Here is a 22,686-nt window from a genome sequence, read left to right on the forward strand (position 1 = left end):
TAAGTCTCAATCTATGGATATGAATTGTGTTTCTATTTATTTGTGCATTTTTTGATTTTTTTCACTCCTGTTTTAGGATTTTCTATGTGTAAATATTGTTCCTTTTCTACATAATGTTTATTCATATCTTTAATTATTGATGTATTATTAATCAGCTCATTTTCTAGTATCTTTCTACAGTTTTTTATTATTACTACATACAATAGATTTGTCTTAATTTTGTTATTTCAAAATTTTATAAAATTTTCCATTATTTAAAATATTTTTCTTAAATATGGGTTTAAGGTATAAGGGTTAGTGTATTGTGAGTTTTTTACATGAAATTTTTGTAATCTGTAAGGAGAATTAATTGTATTTGTTTATTGCATGTCAAAAGACTTTTCTTTTTTCCTATTTTTCTTTCTTTTATGTTTTTTACTTCCTTTTTCTTCACTTGATTATTCTTGCCAGTTTATCTTTATTGTATTAAATACAAGTCATAAATAAAGTTTCTTTTTCTTATTCTTAATTTAAGAGAAAATCCTTGTCTTTACATTATTATTTAGCTTTGAATTCTTTTGTACATAACCTTTTATATACTGTAGTTTTTCTATTATGAGGCATTTTATTATGCAAACATTGTTCTTTATCAACTTTTTCTATATCAAATGCTATAATGATTAATTTTTATTATCAAATACTATTTCACTCTATAGTTATGCCACATTTAAATTGTTATTTGTTTATATGTTGAAGAAGGTGTTGTTGGTTACAGCTTGTTTATGAAAACATATTTTAAATATCATATAAATATAAAACTTTTTGTGTGTTGTGCTTTATGCTCAGATATGGAGCTCAAAGTCTCTCTTACTGTTTGACAGAAATTAGTCTATGGTACATTTCCTTTCTCATGGAGGCAGAGAACTCTCCAGTCATTCATGTGGATGATGTTTCAATTATATCCACTATTTAACTTAAAATGTTATTTTCTTTTTCTTAACTGGGTCTTAATTTTTTTATACAAGGATAAAATTTCTAAAGTTAACTTAGAGAGCTATTAGCTCACAGAATCAGAACTAATTATTCATTGTTCTGCTGGGACCAAAAGTGTTTACACAGAATGTGAAGTTAATTGGTCAAAATGGGGTCTACTGTGAGGGGGGTGCCAATAGGGAAATAAAAGGGATATTACCCTGCTATTCTGAATTCTTGATCTGACTTCAATCCCAGCAGGCAACCCAACACTGACACTGTTGACCTAATACCATAGAGCTACAAATCCTCAAAAGGAGCATCCTGAAGCTGAAACTAATCCATTGGCTTACATTTTACCTATTATGGAGCTACAGTCACTGAAGGGTCATGATAACTTCATTAAATGTTTTACTAGTTTTATTTTTTTCGAGGGGTTGAGGGGATCATTGTTAAACTACATTGAATTAGTTTTTGTGTAGGAAGATTTATGTGACTTGGCATCCCAGATTATACTTGATTTATATATATCATGGAGGAAAATCAAAATACATGTGACCAAATTCTTATGGAAGCTTTCTGGATTAAGAAAAGTTTCAATCTACAACCTTCATGATAATGTGAGTAGATTGTGGATACAATTGCAGGCAGAAGAGACAAGAAGCCATTCAGGCTTCTGAGACTGTCATGAGAAAAATCAATGAACTGTTGGCCTCCATAAACACACTCTGTCCACTTACCCCCAATAAAATTTGGAAGAAGCGGGATCATAGTAAGTTACAGTAATTCTAGATGAGTTGTGAATTTTGGAGTTGTTAAAGCCCATATGAAGACAGCATATTACTCTCTATGTGCTAGGAAATCAAAGGAGCATTGTTAGCAAGCATGAGTCATTTGTTGCTATGAGTTTCTCTCTCTCTCTTTCTCTCTCTCTCTCTCTCTCTTTCTCTCTCTCTCTCTCTCTCTCTCTCTCTGTGTGTGTGTGTGTGTGTGTGTGTGTGTGTGTGTGTGTGTGTATGCCGTGGACCTAGCAAAAAACCAAAAACTACTGACCAACTAAAGGAACTTAGCAATAAAATGACTCACAATGACGTTCTGATATACTCATAAATAAAAGTCTCACCCAGAACTAATCAGAAATGCCTTCTGCTTGGTGTAGAGGGTAAATAATACAGAGACCAAAATTGGATGATGAGAGGAATTAAAGACCTTGGAACATCAGTCCTAAGTGATCTGTCTCTATCAAATCCATCCCCTCAGGTCTCATAGAACTCCCTGGAAGAAGTAAAGGATGATACTAAGGAAACAATGTCTTCCAGACACACATGTAACACACATGTAAACTCACAGATACTTAGCAGTATGCACAGTGCCTATGCAGGTTCAAACCAGATGGAGTACCATCACTGAGATGGGGGGCAAATGCAAGCACTCATTCCTAATCCAGAAGCTATCTACAGTTCACAACTCCTCAAAAAGAAAAAAATAAATTTTTTTCAAGCAATATCACCCAGAACACAAAACATACTTAAAGGACCCATACCTAGCGGTAAATAAGCAATATAATAAACTCAAAAGTACTTTTTGGAGGTATTTGCTTCATATTGCTTTGTTTGAGCATTCTTTGACCTCATTGGTCTTTTGCTTGCATTTTATGGTGTCTGATTTTATCTTTTTATGTGTGAGTATGTCTATGAGGGTATGGGATGGTCTTTACCTTTTTCACTTTTGTATGGTTTTTTATTGTTGTTATCCTTGTTTGTTTGACATTTCTTTTACTTGTGTGCTTTCTTAAGAGAAAATAAAGGATCACAAATGAAAGGGTAAAATTAAAACTACTAAATCCCTTCGCATAAAGCATAATAGTAAATATTCATGGCCAAACAACATAATAGTCAAAACATGTCATGGCAATCAAAATCGTTATGCTTCCGAGGACACTATGAAGAAAACTAAGACATAGGCCATAGTCTGGGGAAATAAATTTACAAATTTTAAGTAAAATTGTAAACAATATACAAAAACCTCTTAAAATAAATAGTAACTCATCAAAATTCACACAAGAGATACAAGAACGTCTATTAAGCACAAAAGATGTTTAATTCTAGTTCTGTCAGTGAGCAGAAACAGAGAGTAAAGCTGCATCATGGTGGGTCTCCAAAGAAACTCTGAGGTGCAAACAAAATTGGTTTTAGTTTGCTTGTATTTGTCATTGTTTGTATTTAAAAACTTGCACTCCGAGTCCAGGTACTTTTCTTTCATTAGTCCTTGATAATGGCTCCTTCTTTTACTTCACACATTTTCTTTAATTTTATTGATTCAGTATAAACATTGCTTAAAGTTGCTCACATCAAACTTATTTCGATCATCTTGCTCAATGTGGTTCTTTATCCCTTTTGAGGATTCTTGTCTGGTTTTATATAGCTATATTCTCTATTGTTTTCAGCATTGTGGTAAAATTTAATAATACATTTATTAAAATTTAATAAACCCCTTCAATTTCTTTCTATATTTATTTCTTTTATATATAAAATGCTGGTATCATTTTATTTATAAAATTATTTTGCTGTTTAACTGTTTTTCTATTTTTTCTCTATCACCTGCTTTAGACTCTGCCTTTGATGTGGTTAATTTTCTTCAAATATGAACAATCATTGGAGTGTTTAAGAGTGAGTCACTTAATCTAAAATTGACAGCTAAGGTGCAGTGCACAGATTTTGTGTGCAGAAGAGCTTGAGAGTCGTGTTTTTAGTGGGAAATCAACACGCATTGGAAAGTCCACTGGACTGTCTGAGAGTTACTTCTCTGAGATTAGTTTTGCTCAAGGAAAAGTCCTCTAATGTCACCACTTAAAAAATAAAGCAACCTTGACTGCTCTTCTGAGAGGACAGAAATAGCAGTGACGGGCACAATGTTTGTTCTGGATGCAAACTCCGCAAGTCTCTCAATCCCGTGGCTGTGCCTCCGGGAGTGAATTCTGTTTCATATCCTCCCACTCACTATTCCTCAACTCTGCCTTTTAACAAGTCCACGATCTCAAACCCTCTGAGCTCGGCCTTGGAATGATTACTGAATGCTGGCCTCGCCCACAGGCTCTATGACAGTCCCCGCTCAATAAAACTGTTTTCATGTAAAATCGCCAGCAACTTTTGCTCAGCACCATCTTTCATTATTCGCTAACTTTTAACTCAGAAATTATATGTCATATTAAAGAATATCTTTTAGGAAGTAAAGGTTATTAAAACACTTCATTTCTTTCAATTCTGTACTAAGTTCTTAGAAACTGTATTTTACAACAAGTAAAACATGTTTTGATAACTAATTTTAAAGAGGTAAGAAAATCTTTTTGCTGTGCTTTATTCTATCCCAAAAAGGATCACAAGGTGTGCTCAGGGCTGGGATGGTTGAGAAACTCAAGGAACAGACCTCTAGCGAATTTCCCCCAAAAGTACTTTGGGATCCCAGATGTCATTTTTAAAAAAGAAAAAGAAAGTATATAGGAAATACCATAGAAACCATTATGCAGTACAGCTATCAGCATTCCAATCTTTATGTGGGTGACCAAAGATGCAATGATTTCTCACAGACACTTCGGGCTTTGCTTCCCTTTATTTTCCCATATTTCTGATCCTGAAAATTGTGGTCATAATTCTGCCCAAATTGTCTTCAATACATGGGGTATTTCAAAATTATTTTAGGTCCTATAATTTCAGAAACCTACAGCAAAACTTCCAGTAGATCCCAGAATTAAATGGGAGTTCCAAAAGGCTCTGCCATAGCTAAGATCCATTATGAAGTTTTTACAATCTCAAGGAGCCATGCTTTTTTCTTCTCTTGAGTTACAATTGAGAATAAAAGCTAAGCATATGACCCTCATTCGATTTATATTTTCTTATAAAACTATGTTTATTTTTATATTTTCAATTGTGTGTAAATAAATGTATCTTCCAGTACATATGTGCATTTTAATAAAGATTTCTTCTAAGTCTATAAGCTTTGATTCCCTGGAGTAGCTGTTACAGGAAGTTGTGATATGGATGTTAGCAATCAAACTTCTTAAAGAGACTGAAGGATACAGGTGGATGGAAAATTAAAAATAACAACTCTGAGAAGGCAGTCTTGTTACAAGAAGACATTGAGAGGAGAAAGGACAGGAAGGCATGGGTGTGGTTATCTAAACAGGAGTAAGATGCAATTGCCCAATAAATACCAAACCACAGTCCATTTAGAGAACTCGTACCTTTAGGGTACTTCCTGTACAGAGCAGATAAAACTGCTACTTTCTTTTTCTTCCTAGCTCTGTCTTCAGTTATTCACAGATATTTAACTTTCATAAATATTTAACTTTCAATTAACATATAGGACCACATCTGGTTAAAGTGGGAGAATTAGAGACTGTGAAATGTTTTTCACTAAATCTATATTGCATCTTCTCCAAATGCTTAAGGATCATAGCGGAATAGGAAGTAGAAATATTGTAAGAGCCAGAGGAATATATAACTACAAGGAATGTGTTTGCTGGATACAACAGGGCAACTATACATACAAACTCACAATGGTTGCAATAGCTAACACAGGACGTATTCAGTCTCAAGCCAATTTGAGCATGGAGATGGGAAGAAGGCATGAAATCCCTTGGGGCTATTGCCATTAGCATGCTGGAAAAGGGGAGTCAGCATTCTTTGAGGGTGTACCCCATGGTAGATCTAACATGCTCCTTTTGAAGACTACATATTCTAATGAATATAGGCAACACAGATTGTACTTGATGGGTTTTAAAGAACAAAAGAAATGGACACAAAGTATATGCGTAGAGAAGGATTGTATCTTGGAGGAGTTGGGCTGGAGATCATATGATAAAAATACATTGCATGAACTTCTCAAAGAATTGAAATAAATGAGGAAAACATGCTTCCAGATGAATGCAAGTGCTTATCATGTCTCTTCAGTGCCTTCTTTTTAAGTCTCTTAGTCACTAATGACCTTGACTGTCAATGCTGCCTGTTCCAACATTGTGGCTAAATCTGTACCACAGCAGGTCTCTCACTGTACAGAGGCAACCAAAGAGGTCTGAGAGGCACTTTTTGTAGATAGCAATGCATTGCTCATTGAATGCTGATGTCAGGTCTTTTCCCTAGAACATTTTCATTCAATTTTGTTTTGGATCCTGTAGTGCTCTCAGCTTTAGACATTCAAGCACTGGTCCACACAGTGTGTGGATAACTGAAAGGAAAAACAGAAGAAAAGAAAGATGAAGTCAAAGAAGGTGATAGATGGGAAGAGAGACATGAAAATCTAAGGATAATCATGATTGATAATGCTCAGTGTTATTTCTTCCTTTTCATGGTTGTTGCATAGCATACCTTTCAAGTGAAGCATCATAATCTTAGTGTAAAGTAACTTCCCTCTTTCGATATTTATTTACCGTGGTAAATTCAGTACAATTGAAGAGTGCATACAGATAAATTGTGGAAATCATACAGGTAAATGTGTAAACTTATACAGCAACTGGAAAAACAGTGTGAAAGCTCCTCAAAAGGCCAGAAATAAAACTACCATATGACAAGGCTATGCCATTCCAGGGTGCATGCTCAAAGAGCTCTATATGTTTCTAGAGAGACAGCAGCACATACATGTTCATTCCAGGCCTTTCCATAATAGCAAAGGAATGAAGTCATCCTAGATGTGTATCTGTAGATGGGTAGATATTAAAAGCATACTCTATGTACAAAATAGAAATTTTTAGTTGTAAAAAGATAGAAATTTTGAACATTTCAAGAAAATATATGGAACTAGAAAAACTGTTGAGTGTGGTAACAAGACACGGAAGTTCAAATATAGCACAATGTTTCCTATGAGTGGAATATACATTTGAATTTTTAGATTTTCTTATTTAAACTAGAATGTCTATAAAGACCAGGAAGCAAGACAAAAGACATTACAAGGAAGACAGAATTAAAGGCAGAAGGGATGGCAGAACATAGATGTTATGAAAATAGAGAATGTGAAAACTTGGAATGGCAATTACAGGAATGGGTGTGGAGTTTGGAAGAAAACTTAGAGTTCAAGGGCATGAATGAAGAAAACTAAGAATGCTTGAAAACATTACATAGGAATCTACTACTTTATAATTTATTTAAAATTCCTTTACACAGAATTAGTATATATCATAAATTGATACTGCTGTTCCCAGAAGCTATAGATTATTAAATAAAAGATCTACTGAAAGGTATGAGACACCTCTGTAGAAGTACTTAGTCAATATGGTCCAATAGCCACACACAGCAAAAATAAAATAAAATAAAGCTATATAGGCTATGGTTGTTTCATTGTTTGCTACCTAGAACAATGTGGTAAGAATCTGATCCTGAAGACACTGCAAATATTGGCTGTAGAATTCAAAGATATCATTGTGGACCTGCGCTTGAAGACTTCCTCTCTGCTGGCCAGAATTCAAAGTAGTGGGACTGGCTGTACAGGCAGCTGGGTGGAAAAGTCAGCAACAGTGCTATATTTTTCATGCTATAATACCAACTCTCAAAGAAAGATGTGATTCCTGGCTCAATAATGGCACGACTGTCATAGAAGTAACCATGTGATTTTTTTTGTTGTTGTACCTAAGTCCCGCCCCGTAGTTCATTCCAATTGCTGTTTATCTCATCAAAGGCCCATAGCAGGGGGCTATAGGAATGAATCTGCGTTGAAATTTATTTTGCTAAATTGACGTGCTGTCAAAATGTCGCTTAAACGTTTGTTTACAACCCCAGACTATGTTCTCACCCTTGATTAAAGAAGCTTCTCTTTGCAACACATACAGGTTAATATAAAAATTCCTAGCTAGTTAAGATACTGAGAATTTTCATTGCTCACCAATACATGGATAATCATATCACTCTCCCTAAGGCTAAGGGAACATTGCAGGAGAGGATGTAGGAAGAATGTAAGAGTAGAATAATAGTGCGTTTGACCTTGGAACACTGTCCTACTGGCTGAGGCACTTATCACTGAATATATACCGTAATCTGTATAGGACTTGCATGTGACTGAGACTATAAACATCCAGTCATAGATCCGGAAAAGGCTCATGGATCCCCAGAGAAACCAATTGATGGAGGAGAAGTAATTGTGTCAGTGATGTAGCCACCTGTGAGTTACTCAGACTGTAGTAGATAGCTTGACACCCATGCCTACACTGATGGCTCTGGTTAAACTCAGTGGAACACAAAGTAAAAACAAAAACAAAACAACAAACAAAAAAAACAAAATATTTTAACATATGTTCTCATTAGTTTTGTCAACTTAACATAACCAGAGTCATCTGGTGGAAAGGTATCAAGAAATCACCTCCATCAGACTATCCTAGAAGCATGCTTATGGGGATATTTTCTTGACTGAGGATTAATGTTGAAGAACTTAGCCCACTGTGGGCAGATAATTCTTGTTTGTACAAGAAATTAAGGTGGAAAAAAAAGCAACACATGGAAAACCAGCCAGGAAGCTTTAGTTTGTGCCTTCAATTCCTCCCCAGAATTCTCACTTTGACTTGTAAGTGCAGCTAAATAAAGCCTTACCTTCTCAAGTTGTTTTCATTGTTTGGTTTATCCACACTACCAGGGGAGGAAACTTTTACCAGGTGGGTGGTAACTTGGTAACTTGGAGGAAGGAAGTGGGTGAAGGCTTCAACGGCAACAGGAGAATGAAAAGACAGGATGTGGGCATATATAAAATGTCAAAGAATAAATTAATGTAATATAAGAAATTGGCAATGCCCACCCAAACAATAGTTTGCCTGGATTGGATTTGCCCTTTTGTTACAGAAGTTAAAACTTTGAAATTTTGAGATATATTTTTTATCTTCGCTCAAAAAATAAGACTACACATAAGAATTTAATGAAAATCAGCAGTCAAGAAGAGATTCAGTCATTAATATGTTACCTCAGACTTCACAATATAATTGGCGACTGACACAAATTCACAGAAGGAAACTCTTATGGGTACCAATTAAGTCTAAGTAACAAATACTGCAAAAATTTTGTATATTTCAATTTTTATAAAATTAGACACCATGGGCATTGTCAATTCTGACCATTTTGTCTTGGCAATGAATATGTCACAAACAATTTGAAAATATTAAAATTAAATAATTTCACAGATGGCTTTCCTTGATAGGAATTAATTCAAAGGGAAAGTGACCACAGTGGTTCAAATTCAGAAGAAGATATTAATCAATTACTGCATAAAATCAGTTTCTAAATGGTGAGCCAGTTAATGAATCATCTAGAGTAGGATGATATTCTCATTTGTTGTTGCCTAAGGTGGCCTGTATCACCGGATCACACCTTAAATGAGGTCTTTGTTCACTCTCCTTGCTTCTGCTCATACATAAATAAGAACTGTATTCTAGAGTATTTGGTATAAATATTGAAATATTGTTTTCTGGTTAAAATCAATGGGAAGGAAACATTGCTTTTTTATCACCATGTGAAATTTTGGGGTTAAGTAAAACTTCTACTAAGACAGTGAAAATATTAGTAATTAGCGTTGTGTATTAGTTTCTAAATATTTGCTTCCCTGTTAAAATGGGTTAATGTAAATGATAAAATTTTAAGTTCCTCATTTGACTCTCACAAGATATATGAAGGTTTTATTTTTTAGAACTTCATCCAATGTCCCAAGTTTAATATGAAGATAAAATTATTTGCATTTCAAATTATGAAATGATTTCTCATTGTAAGAGTCATGGGGGAAGAAGAAGGCACACCTTTTCCTGCCGTTCATAAAGTTTAAGGCAGAAATGCTTATTTAGAATTAAACTTCTGGAAAAAATGTACTCATCCATTCATTTGGCTCTGCATGATGATGATTTACTAATTTTAAAAGTCTTACTTATGGAAGTCTCAGTTATGTTACTTTCTTCAGGGTTCTTGGGGATGGAGACAAAGTTCGGTGATTAAGAGCGTAAGTCATTCTTCCAAAGGACCACAGTTTCATTCCTGCACCAACATGGAAGCTCACAACTGTCTGTATCTCTAGTTCCAAGGAGTCTGATACTCTATTTTGACTTCTACCAGCACCAGCCATGTCAGTGGTACAGAGAAATATATGCAAGCAAAACATCCATATACATACAAACTAAAATAAAAGTTAAACATAAAATAAATAAAATGAAATTAGAAACCCTCCAGTCAGTTGGTTCTTTTCTGATATTGGTTCCTAGTGCATCTTTGGTATTTTTTATGCATTTTGGTGTATTTCCTATTTACAGCTATCAAGCACAATAGTCATCTACTCATACTTTATGATAATTGCTATAAGTCAAACACTGTTTTCATATTTCTTCTTTCTAATATTTTTCCAACATTTTGCATTTTTTCTGTTATTAAATTCTACAAAACAAAACAAAATCTGCCCACATACCCACCAGATTTGAGTCACGTAGAGTTTTTGTCAGAATAGAATCAGTGACAGTATAATTCACACGGTGTCACACAATCAAGTTCTGATATTTGACCTTATTAAGAGAAGATGTATGTGAAAAGCAAGATAAAGGTGACTGTCAGTTTGATGTGGTTAGAGTTCATAGAAAGGAAGGCAGGAGCATTTTGGCATCTAAATTTTGTTTTGCTTTGTTTTTTTCTTCATTTTTCCTTTTTCTTTACATTACTGTTTGAGACATTTACAGTTTCATTGTGTAGTCCAAGCTGATCTGAAAATTGCTACATAGACCAGGCTGACCTTGAACTCACAGAGATCCACAGGTCTCTATCTCCCAAGCATTTATAATAAATGTGTGCCACAATTCCTGACCAAGCAGCATAAATTTTAACACAGCAAAGAAAATAGATCTCTTTAAAGAAAAATCCTCCAACATTAGGGACTTCTGATATCATGGGAAAAAGCTTAAAGGTGATGAATCATGTGCACACAAGTGTATGGAACAAGTGAAGTCATGTGTGAATGTGTGCTATTGACATGGCCACAGACATAAAGGACTCCCATTCCTCAGCCTAACAAGAGTACCAAAACCTCCCTAGATCTGAGACAAATGAACAGAAAAAGCTTTTCCAATTTTGAGCATAAATCTTGACTGTGTTGTACAGAAATTTTCTACCATAGCTTTCTATGTTTACAGCCTGAAGACAGCTCCTCCGAAGACCCTGCTCCTATGTAGATTAGCCAAACCTGCCTCCTTGCTCAGCTGCATAGCAGTAAACACCAATTCTTTGTTCAGATGTCTACAGCATACTCCCACCCTGCTCTTCAGGTAATAAATACACTGAGATTTCCAGGATGCAGCAGATTCTCTGCCAGAGAGCCCAGTCTACCCAATTCCAGTTTCTCTATCTGTGTTTTTTTTTATTATTATTATTCCTTTGTGGATCCAGTCAGGTGAATCCCTGGAAACATGAAGGAAGAGGAACATAAGACACAGAAAGAAGTCCCAAGAAGATGAAAAAGAGACTCTCATTCCTCAAAAGGCTAAGTCCTTCTTCTCATGAACATCCATAAAGATTCCTGTCAGGAATCTATCAAAACAATATACATGTACATCTATGTGTGTCTGCGTGCCTCTGTGTGTGTATGTTTGTGTGTGTGTGTGTGTGTGTGTGTGTGTGTGTGTGTGTGTAGAGACAGAAAATGGAACTCATTGTTTTCTGTGTGATATTAGTTAGAAGAATCATGCGTTATATCATATATCATTTGGGTCTCATCAGCTTATTCTTGCTGATGAATAACAGAGGCACAGACACCGTAAATTCAATAAATTGAATCTACATCATCAGAAAGCAACTAGATGATAATTGTACATTATTGCTTCTGGGATTTAGGACCCAGTGTCCACACCATCTCACACTGCCCAAGGTGGCATGACACACTGATTCTAAGTTTATACTGAGGAACCTGTAATTCTCCTTCTTCAGAAATCTTGTTCTAAGACTTCAAGTAAAGGACATGGGCAATGTGTGAAGCCCAGATCTGATTTAAGTCCAAATAGATATCATAAAAAAACAAAGACACAGGTGGTTCATTGAGATCATTTAAGGGATTTGGCTAATGAATCCCTACTGAGTGATCTCAGTGGACAGTGTATGATGACTTTACACAGACACAAACCTGCATTCAAACCCAGAAAAAAAAGATAACCCTCAACAGAATAAAACTGACGCTCAAGCGGTATTGAATTAATCATTTCTAATGATGCCAGGGACTAACTAAAGAGAGGTTCCTTTGCTCATTCTCTATGGTGGCATATTTTGCTCAGTCTTGATACGGGGAGAGGAGCAGTGCTTGATTCTGTCTCAAGTTGGTATGCCAGACCTTGCTAACTACCTATGGAAGACCTTACTCTATCTGAGGAATGAATGTGGGATTGGAAGTGGGGATATGGGAGTAGGAGAAGGGGGAGGAAGGAGAACTAGGGTTAGTATGTAAAATGAAAAGTAAAATTTTTAATAAAAAAAGAAAGAAAAGACTATATATGGAAGAAAGAAAAAAGAAATTCAAACCAGCCTGTTGTTGTGTTCACTCAATTTATTTTGGAATCCAGAACTGCAGAACTGTCCATATGAGCATGCTACTTCACATTTACTTATATCCTTTGAGTTTTTGTGAATTTCAGGCCATTTACATTTGTTCTTCAACATGAAATTAACACTTCAGCTCCTGTAAGGTAATAATTCCATTCACAAAGGAATTAAAACAGTGAGGGAAAATATCTAATTATTTTGTTAAGTCAAAGGTTACAGTTAAATAAAAACATTAGTATAGCTTGATTTGGTGACTCATGCAGAGGAGGCAGAGGAAGCCAGATCTTAGCAAGTTCAAAGCCAGTCTGATCTACATAGTGAGTTTCAGGACAGCCAGGTCTTTGCAGAGACCCTGTTTCAACAAACAAACAAACAAACAAAAATAATAGTAAAAAGAACAACCAAAAATGGTACCTGTATTTCAAAGCTAATAGGATTAAGCTTCTCCAAAAATGTCTTTATCATGAGTAACTATGTATAATAAGCAATACAATGTTTAATGACTTTCTTTAGAATCAGAATACACACCATACTAAGTCAGGCTATTGGTATTAATCTTCCATGCCATGATTATCTGTGTAATGAAATAAAGTTCTAGCACAGTTGGTCTGAACTAGCTACCTGCCTCTGAAGAACAAATTACAAGCATGATTCCAACTAGCAGCATGTGATTGAAAAGAGAATGTACTTTGGTTTTTTTTCTTTCTGGGTAATGAGCTCCAAGACAGAAGACAAAGTTCCTTTGTTTATGTGACTGTACTTAAATGTACCCTGGGATCTGCAGAAGAGGCACTGTGCTGGTCTTTCATCTGCTGCAAATTGTCCTTTGAAATGTCACCTTGCTCTGCAGAGATTCATAGGAAGTCGGAGACTTGTACAGGATTTTTAACACAGAGTGCCAAAAGGATGATTTGAATATGCTTTTGTGACTACAAAGACATTGGTAAACACCAGCAGACCATGGTATCCAGCTCTCTGCAGAGCACTACTTGGGAAATGGAAGTTTTACACAGATACTTGCAGCTTCCCGGCTGAGACTTTAAATGTATAAATGAATCAAAATAACTTCTTTTTGACCCTTGAGCATATTTTAAATATATTCTTCTTTATCTTTTTCAGTAGGAAATGGTACAAAATTCATGGTATTTATTCAATTGTGACCAATAGTTCCCTAAACGTCTGACACTTTCATTTAGTTTTATAATGCCATTTCGTTACCTGCAATAGGGACTCTTTAACCTTTGTATTGAATCACAGAATAAAAGACAGCTACTGTTTAACCATTTATAGTGGTTGCTGAAACTCAGTTCTATGTCCCAGTTATATTAAATTATAATGTCTTTATATGCTCCTTCAAACATGGAAAAACATTCAAGAAAATAACACAATGAAATTTTGGCAAATCCTTTTCTTGCCTTTTCATCACCCCTTTCTTTTTTAAATGCACTCCTGTACACACACACACACACACACACACACTTCCATTTGCCCCAAATGCTGTCTAAAAATTTACAGAAATCAATTCTTTTGTCATAAGCTTTCAAGCATTTGAAAACTTTAGATATATATTTTACTTTGAGATACATTTCATTATGATAGTACTTTTAATTGTATTTCTAAGAGTCAGAATTGATTGGAAGGAATTGATAGATCCGTAATATGCTACATAACTTTGTACCTTTATAATTGACATGACTCTGAGAAATGATAGCATCAGAAAAAAGCAAACTTACCACTTCTTCATGCCTGCATTTCCTCACATTAATTCCATTTATCTGCAATGGAAGGTAATTCTCAGTTTCACATAGTGTATTATAAACTGGCTTTTGTTTGCATTCACAAAGACAATAATGAGATGTATACCTGCAGAATTGCATCTCCGATGAAAAGCAGTCCTGAAAGCTCCGCTGTGAATAAGAACAATTGAATACACCTTGGCATTTGTCAGACAAATAAGGCGTTTTGTCTTAATTAAGGATAAAACTGTAAACTAATTATAAGTGTTTTAAACTAGTTATGAGCATTTTATAGGATCTCCAAAGAATGTAAATTAATAATATGATTTATCTTTTTTTCAGTTGCTGAAATAGACAGACATTTCTTTTTGGTTCTAACATTTTATGACCTTATAGCTCTTAAAACATGATCAGTCCCCTCCCAACATTTTGTGATTCTTTTTCTTTTTCAGTAAGACTAATTTGTACTGTCCAAATAATCTTGGATATGTGGCTTTCCACAGTAGCATGGTTGACTTCTCAGGTTGTACATTCTGGTTGTGTACTCTGTATTTTGATCTTGAAAGGTCAGAGTGATGATACAAATTTGATCAAAGCTTGTTATTAATAGTTCTCAAAAGCTAACATATATGGATATAATATGTACATATTATATATGTATATATGTATATTCATTAAAAATTGATCACTTTTCTTAATGGGTTACCAACTTTCTTAATGCCTTTATACTATGATATCTCTGTGCAAATATCTATGATTTAGACTTTCAATCTGTCAGTTTCATGCTTTTTGGGGAAATACTATGCTCTTTTCCTAATAAATTGTCAATTAACCCTTGATTTGTATATTCATGATGGGTTTTAGATGTAGCCTCAAAGGAAGAGAGTAAAATTGAGAGAAACAATTGCATCTGTATTTGTCCATGGAATGTGACATGATTTTTGGGTTTTTGACCAACAGTTCAGAAGCTGTTCATATATAATCATTTCATCCATGGTCGATTCATATACGGTCATTTGAACTATTCAAGCCTATCACTTTCCCCTTTCTCTCTTGTAGGAGGACCCAGGGAAACTGAAGAATCAGACTTAACCTCTCACTGTATGAAGCTGCGGATCCAGGAGAGCCACTCACATACCAATCAATGAGCATGGCATTACAGAGGACTGACAGCTACAAGGTTAGCTATGCACATTACCTCTTTGCTCCTTGGAGATTTTAGAAATGACAACTGGAATGTTATGTTCTGCACCTCCCTAGAAAGAGACAGTCATAAATCATATTTTAAGCCACCTTTTAGCCAATAAATAAATATAAAATCACTGAAAGTTATAAATAGTACATGTAGTAAAAACCAAGCAGAATTAAAGCAAATTTATAGAATTTCTTTTAAGTAAGCATCATTTCCATGAAGTTTGGCTAAGTTTTTTGAAGTACTATAATGATATTTAAAAATTAGCAACAATTAACTAAAAAAATTTTATTTCTCAAAAAAAAATCATGTCCATAATGGCATTCTGCTCAAAACCCATTAAAAAGGATGCAAGGTATCTTGATATTTGTTGCTTAGGATTCCAAGCATCGGATGTTCATATATTTCAATTCTCTGACTAGTGTGCTTTGCCAAACAGACATTCTTTCAATGATTCATTCTCAGCGCTAAATAACCAGAGAGATCTTTTACCCACACAAACCTATAAACTAAATCAGGAGGGGCCTAAGCGTGATGGGGACAGAACCATCAGTATTTCCTAGCTAGTATTAGACTCCTGTGTGTGAAAACAGAGGCTAACCAATTGTCAGATCAAGGGACTACCTGCACACAGCATGCTCTAGTGGCTATGGAAGGTAGGCCTACAGAATAGAGTATTGTGCATAGAGTACACAATGAGGACCATGCATCAAGGCCAGGGGACCATCTGCACATTTACATGATGATAACACAGCAGTAGGCACTGTAGTGAGACGCTCTGATCTCTCAGCAAATGTTAGGGCAGAGATAGTTATTGTTGTTTTTCGCTTATTTGTTTATGCTTTTGTTTTGTTTTGTTTTTACTTCTAATAATGTGTGTTTGGAAATTTAGAATGGCAATCCAAGCAGATGTGCTGGTGTCCTTCTACCAATGTATTTTAAAATGATATACATACTTTTGCAACTAAAACTCATGATCCATGTTCTGAATCTGAACAACTACAAGCTAAAACCTACCTAATATTGGTTCTACTGGTGATGCCTTCACAGTTAACTAACCCAGTTCTTTTGTTCTGATATTCTTAGTTGAGACACTAACTTACTTTTAGCAGATGTGACTATGAATTCAGCATGTGACAACACTGACTATTTAGCTAAAGCAAACAAGGAAAAATATATGGTTCCTTGACCTAATTTTAAAATCCTCTAATAAGTTTTGTATGTGTCCCTTGCTTGAACTGATGACAAATACACATAAAGTATATTTTGAGACAAATATTTTGAATATTGAGTTTCTTTGCATTAAGTCACTTTGACAATGTTTATCATAGGTAATAGCCACAAATTCAAAATGCCCCTTTCTGACATACATAACGGAAACTGGATAAAATATCTTTATTCACCAAAAACAATGTACTAAGTAAGTAAATATTAACTGAAGAATTGAGATTAATAAACTTCATTTAATGATTCAGAAAGTCAGATTGATAAAAGAAACAAAGTTGTTGTGCTAGGTCTTCAGGATTTATATGCTGTAATCCCTACTATGCAGCATTATTCTCTCAATTTTTATTTTTTCTCTTTTATTTTCTCTATTCACCTTTTCCTCTCAATTTTTTCAGTCATCTCAATGATGACAATCTGCATGAGTGATATATTTCTACCAGGCAACACTGGCAACACGGTACAGATTAAAAAACTCTTAAATATTGTGACCAGAACTTGGAATTGATAAATGAAATTTACCAATCTCTTTAACAAAGTGATAATTGAGTAAAATGATAAATATAAAATACAACTCATGCTTCAATTGTTCTCATTTCTCCTCCATAGGGACTTGTTCCCTTTTTATCCACCAATGTCCCATGCTGCTGGATGATAAAGGAAAGTTTTTTGCCACCAGAATAGTTGGTATTAATGGGAAGACTCATAAAGAAACTAATTCTTTATGAAGTAGTTCTACTTGATATTAGGTAACATTCCCAGTCCTTTCTTGTAATATTTAAATCAGAAGATAACAATAGTCAGGTTCTATAAGAGCATCCCAGATTACAGTTTACTCTAAAACATCACAGAGCCGTTCTTGTATTGTTATGAGTCACCAACATTTTCATGCAAACAAAATGTTAGCCTTTACAGCTCAGTCTTTGCAAAGAAAGACTGGAAAGGTGACTACCTTTATGCTTAATCCAAATCCTCCTACTGTCTGCCTTCTGATTGTCACCGTTCTTTCCTGAAAGAGAAGAGATTTAAGAGTGGTAAGTGTTTCTTTACACTAAATATACATTTTCCTATTGTTTTTTTCAATTTCTGTTTAAAATGTGGAAGAAAATATTTGAAAACAAAAATACTTCAAATATGACAATTGATAGAACATTTTACAGGGAATACAAACTGAAAAGAAAGAAATCAAAGTATAGCCACTTGCAGATGATATGATAGCATACATAAGTGATCCCAAAAATTCTATCAGGGAACTTCTACAGCTGATAAATATCTTCAGTGATTTGGCTGAATATCAGATTAAATAAAAGATATCTGTAGTTCACTTATATACAAAGGGCAAATATGATAAGTAAGAAATCAGAGAAAAAAACTCCCTTCACAATAACCACAAATAATATAAAATATCTTGGGGTAACGTTAATGAAGCAGAAAAGACCTGTATCAAAAGAAATTCAAGTTTTTGGAGAAGAAAATTGAAGAAGGTATCAGAAGATGCGATGATCTCCAATACTCATGAATCAGAAGAATTAACATAGTATAAATGACTATTCTGCCAAAAGCAATCAACAGAGTCAAAGCAATCCTCATCAACATTCCAATACATTTATTACCAGTCCTTGAAAGAGAAATACTCCACTTTATATAGAAAATTTAAAAAATAAAAAACAGGATACCTAGAACAATCTTATGCAGTAAAGAACTTCTGGAGGTATCACAAAATTCCTGAATTTATGCTATATTACAGAATTGTAGTAACAAAAACCTGAAATATTGGCATAAAACAGTCACATCAATTAATGGAATTGAATCAAAGACTCAGACCTAAATCCACACACCATTGGACACTTGACTTTTTTTTAATAAAGAAGCTAGAAATATAGAATAAAAAAGCATCTTCAACAAATTGTGCTGGGCAAATAGAATGTTAGTATGTGGAATATCACAAATAGATCCATATGTCTCTTCCTGTACAACAGTCAAGTCCAAGTGTAACAAAGACCTCAATGAAAAACCAAATACAGTAAACCAGATAGAAGAAAAAATGGAGAATATTTTGAATGCATTAACACAGGAGATCAACTTCATGAACAAAATAGAAATAACACAGGCACTAAGACCAACAATTAAAAAGGGGACATAATGAAACTAAAAAGCTACTGTAAGTGGGCATCATATATCCTAGATGCAATAATTCTTTAGTATTTTGAGGATTTAATATTATGTTATGAAGTAAATACAACAATGAACTAAAAAGATTATTCTTTAGAAAACTGTGCTGAATTTGTGTTAAAAAAACAAATATATTTTTCAAATAAAGAGCAGACTTTTATAGCTCTTTTAACAAGTAAGAAAGAATGGACAAACTTTGGAAAAGAGTAAAGACTTGTGCTAGCTTCAGATTTTCAAGCACCTATTACATTCACTTCTAGCTCTCAAAATACTTGCAATGTTTCACTGAAACAGTCCTTGATAATTTCTGATGTACGGGTTCCTAAGAACTGAAATTGACTTGTTCAGATTTCTGACCTCAGTAGTTAACACAGAACCCAAACTAAACTTAACTATGTGTTAATTTTAAATAAAATAGACAAGGGATTAGAAAATTTTTTCACAAATAATAGTGTAACAACCAAGAAAAGGAAAGGAAAACAAACAAACACCAAGGTAAATCTTTCTTTTGCATATGAGTCTTAGTCCTGGAATTTTAGACAATTTTCTAATCAGTTTTAAAATGTATTTATACAAAAATATGTGTTAGAGTTGTAGCTGTTATATTTATTATTGTCAAATATGCAAGAAGTGAATTGGTGAATAGGAGGACACTGCTTGGCAGCGAAATGGTTTTCATGCTGAAGGCCAGGAGTGCTGAGGAGCTGATAACAGGTGTGGAATGGCTTCTCAATGCAGGTCCCTTATGACAAAATGATTTCTCACTCTGTCAAGAGATAAAGAAGTCGAGGAGTGGGAAGAACACAGGAAGTTCCCATACCTTTCTCTCAGCTCTGCTGTACACTTCAAACGTCTTTTCTCTTACTTCCCTTTTAAAACTCTTGTGAGATTATAATCACATTTTCCCTTCCCTTTCCTCCTTCCAAACCCTTCGATACAAAATTCATGGCTTAGTTTCTTCATGAACTGTCAACCTGAGTTTTAAAAGGTAGTCTTAGAATGAAAAAGTGAGACCTGAAATTCATGTGGGCGAGTAAGAGAAGTCAGACTGAATGGATGGCATACTTTGATTTTCTTCATTTGACATTCTAACAAGACAATCTGTGGAGCTGGCAAAAGGATAATCTAAACAGGGGAAGCACAGTGACAAAGACCCCAGTTTTGTAGCTTTGTAGTAGTGGCTACAAAACTTTAGAGCACAGGGCAAGCAACATCTGCTTATTTATCATAACGTTTAGGAAGTTAAGGAAGGGGGTCCAAACTTGAATGGCAATGTGAGAAAATTATATAATTACTTCAAATGTTCATGTTCTTACTTCTGTGTGTCTCACAGCACTAGACACTCTATTACTTAAAAATCTGTTTGATTTTTCTAAAATAAACCATCTCCATTATGCAAATCAGCACCCATTCTTCTAATTTTAGTCTCTCTAAAGCTGCACACTGGGCCCTCACCATAATTAAATAACATAGGAGGTATTGCTTTTGCCTTTTTATTATGTATCAATGCATCAGCGCTTCATTCCTTTTAAATAATAGTCTGCTGCATGCATGTGCTACAGTGCATCCGGAAACCTTGGCCTGGGGATAAGACATGCAAATTAGACACACATAAAATCAGAACAGAGACACAAGTTTTAAAAGAGGTCTTCACTGAGCTGTGGAAATGCTAGGCAGAGGTGTAGGAAAGGCTGCAGTGAATACAGGCTTACCCAGAGAAAGGAAGTCCTCATACAGAGTTACAGTTCTTATAATGCTCCATTAGTTATGAGGCCAGCATATTTAAAGAACATTTTTCTTATGGAGTAGGGAGGTTTACTCATTTAAGACTCAGATAAGTGATCTTTTCTGTTGACAGACATGCTGTCACTCTGAGTCTGGCTGGGGAAAGGAAACCCTTGTAGTGAGAGCAGAAGGATGAGTGTCAGACAGTCCATGTAGCCTATTTTCAGAAGGAATTAGGCATCCTCTTACTGAAGAAGGGCTAGGACTGAGAATTTACTTGTATTTTCCATATGAAATTATCAATCTACTGCGGTTGTACCCTTGGTCATGTATGCATTCTTTCACAGAAGGCCTACATTTGACTTGTTTCTTTGATTCGCATGAATGTCATGCTGTGGTCTTGAGTATGAAAAGTTGCTTAGACATGTGTCTTATTTATCTTTGCTACAACCAAAGTGTATGTTTGAGAAATCAAACTGCTTCCAAAGGCAGTGAGACTCTAGCCTTCCCTTCCCAGTAGCTGAAGATTCCAGCTTCAGACCTGCCGTTGCCTATTGTTCTAATTGAAGCTGTTTCAGTGGGGTAAAGCAGCAACCCTTGTCTTCAGATGGTGTTTCTAAGATCACATCTTCTCACTTACTAACTCGTTCCCTATATAACTTCTATTGAAAAATAATCATTGAAATTCTTTGGCCAATTTCTGGTTACCAATTGTATTACCCAGCTACAGTAATTCCTTATGTATTCTAGACAATAGTCACATGCTAGAGAAACAGTGTTTACTCACTCTGTGTCTCATCTTTTAATTTAAAAAGTGTTCTTTGAAGAAAAAATATTAATTTTGATGAATGACAATTTAACAATTTTTTCTTTGCTACAGCTACGTAAGATTCTGTCTACAGTTGAATAGTCTTTTTCTTACACTTAAATTTTATTCAATTTGAATAACATTTTTATGTAATGTGAAGCAGGTATTCAATCTTATTAACTTATATGTGTCTATCAAGTTGTTCCAACATCATTTGAGGAGGAATTGATTGTTTCCCTGTTAGTCATGGTGTTCTCAGTGGAAAGCAACTGATTGCCAGTGGGATTTTATTTCCCGACTCCCCTTCCTTTATGTGTATGCACCTGTCAGAAAATCATCATTGCTGGTGCCAATGTCTAGCCACAGAAAGTTTTTTAAAGTCAGAAACTGTGAATCTTCCAACTCTTTTATTCATTTTTAAATCACTTAAGTTATTATAAGCCTCATGCATAACAGATCCAAAAGAGTCTAGCAGAATTGTGGTAAAGTTGACAAACACATTTACCAAAGTAGCAGGATAGAATATACAATATAATTAACATACAATAATCTGTAGCCTACTTGTCGGCCAATGTCAAATACACAGAGAAAGAATTCAAGGAAATAATCCAAATCATGATAACCTAAGGAGCTAAATACTTGAAATAATCTTGCCAAAGAAGTGAAAGACTTCTGAGTTGAATATTCTAAAACAATGAAGGAAGAAATACTGCAAAAGACACCTGAAGAGAGACCAGCACATCCCCGATATGCTCATGGATTTGTAGGATTCATATCTTGAAGGGTGCCATACAATCTAGAATAATCTACTGATTCAAGAAAAATTCACCAAAAATTCCAATGAAATTCTTCAGAAAAAATTAAAAAATGGTCTTTAAACTCATGCAGAAGCAAAATAGTTTCAGGACAGACAAAACAGCCTTGAACAACAAGAATGCCAGAGTTAACGTCATACTCCACAAATACTTGCTCAGCCCTGTTCATTGCCACTATATTCACAATAGCCAGAAAATGTAATCAACCTAAATAAATATCTTTAAACTAAAAAATAGATACAAAATTCATGTGTGAATTTGAACACTATTAAGTTGCAAAGAAAAAATAAAAGCATACAATTTGTTGGTAAATGTTTACAACTAGAAATTATTGTATTGATTGAGTAAACCCAATCCCAGAAAAACTAATACTGCATGTTTTCTCTCATTGATATTACTAGTCCAAAACCTTCAGAAGTGAATATATAACTTTGTATAACTTTAGAAACAGGGACACTCTGGGCGAGGGGAGAACCGCAAGAGGAAATAGCAGGATGAAAGTCATATGATGGGGAAGGGAAAAATGAATATCTTT

The 22,686-nt window shown here is 34.7% G+C and overlaps 1 protein-coding gene across 3 annotated transcripts in view; it reads right to left on the minus strand.

Annotated features, from left to right (window-relative positions):
- The window catches only part of Sntg1 (syntrophin gamma 1), a 482,604-nt gene that overhangs the window by 163,116 nt on the left and 296,802 nt on the right, over positions 1-22,686 (minus strand). For all 3 annotated transcript variants that reach the window (XM_087897100.1, XM_087897099.1, XM_087897101.1), the window contains 4 exons: positions 17,584-17,640; positions 15,414-15,471; positions 14,343-14,386; positions 14,213-14,254 (listed from right to left, as the gene is read on the minus strand). In XM_087897100.1, the coding sequence (XP_087753226.1) occupies positions 14,213-14,254; positions 14,343-14,386; positions 15,414-15,471; positions 17,584-17,640 (201 nt within the window). The remainder of the gene's footprint in view (positions 1-14,212; positions 14,255-14,342; positions 14,387-15,413; positions 15,472-17,583; positions 17,641-22,686) is intronic.

The sequence above is a fragment of the Myodes glareolus genome, chromosome 16 (genome assembly GCF_982192425.1).
Source record: "Myodes glareolus chromosome 16, mMyoGla1.1, whole genome shotgun sequence".
NCBI lineage: Eukaryota > Metazoa > Chordata > Mammalia > Rodentia > Cricetidae > Myodes > Myodes glareolus.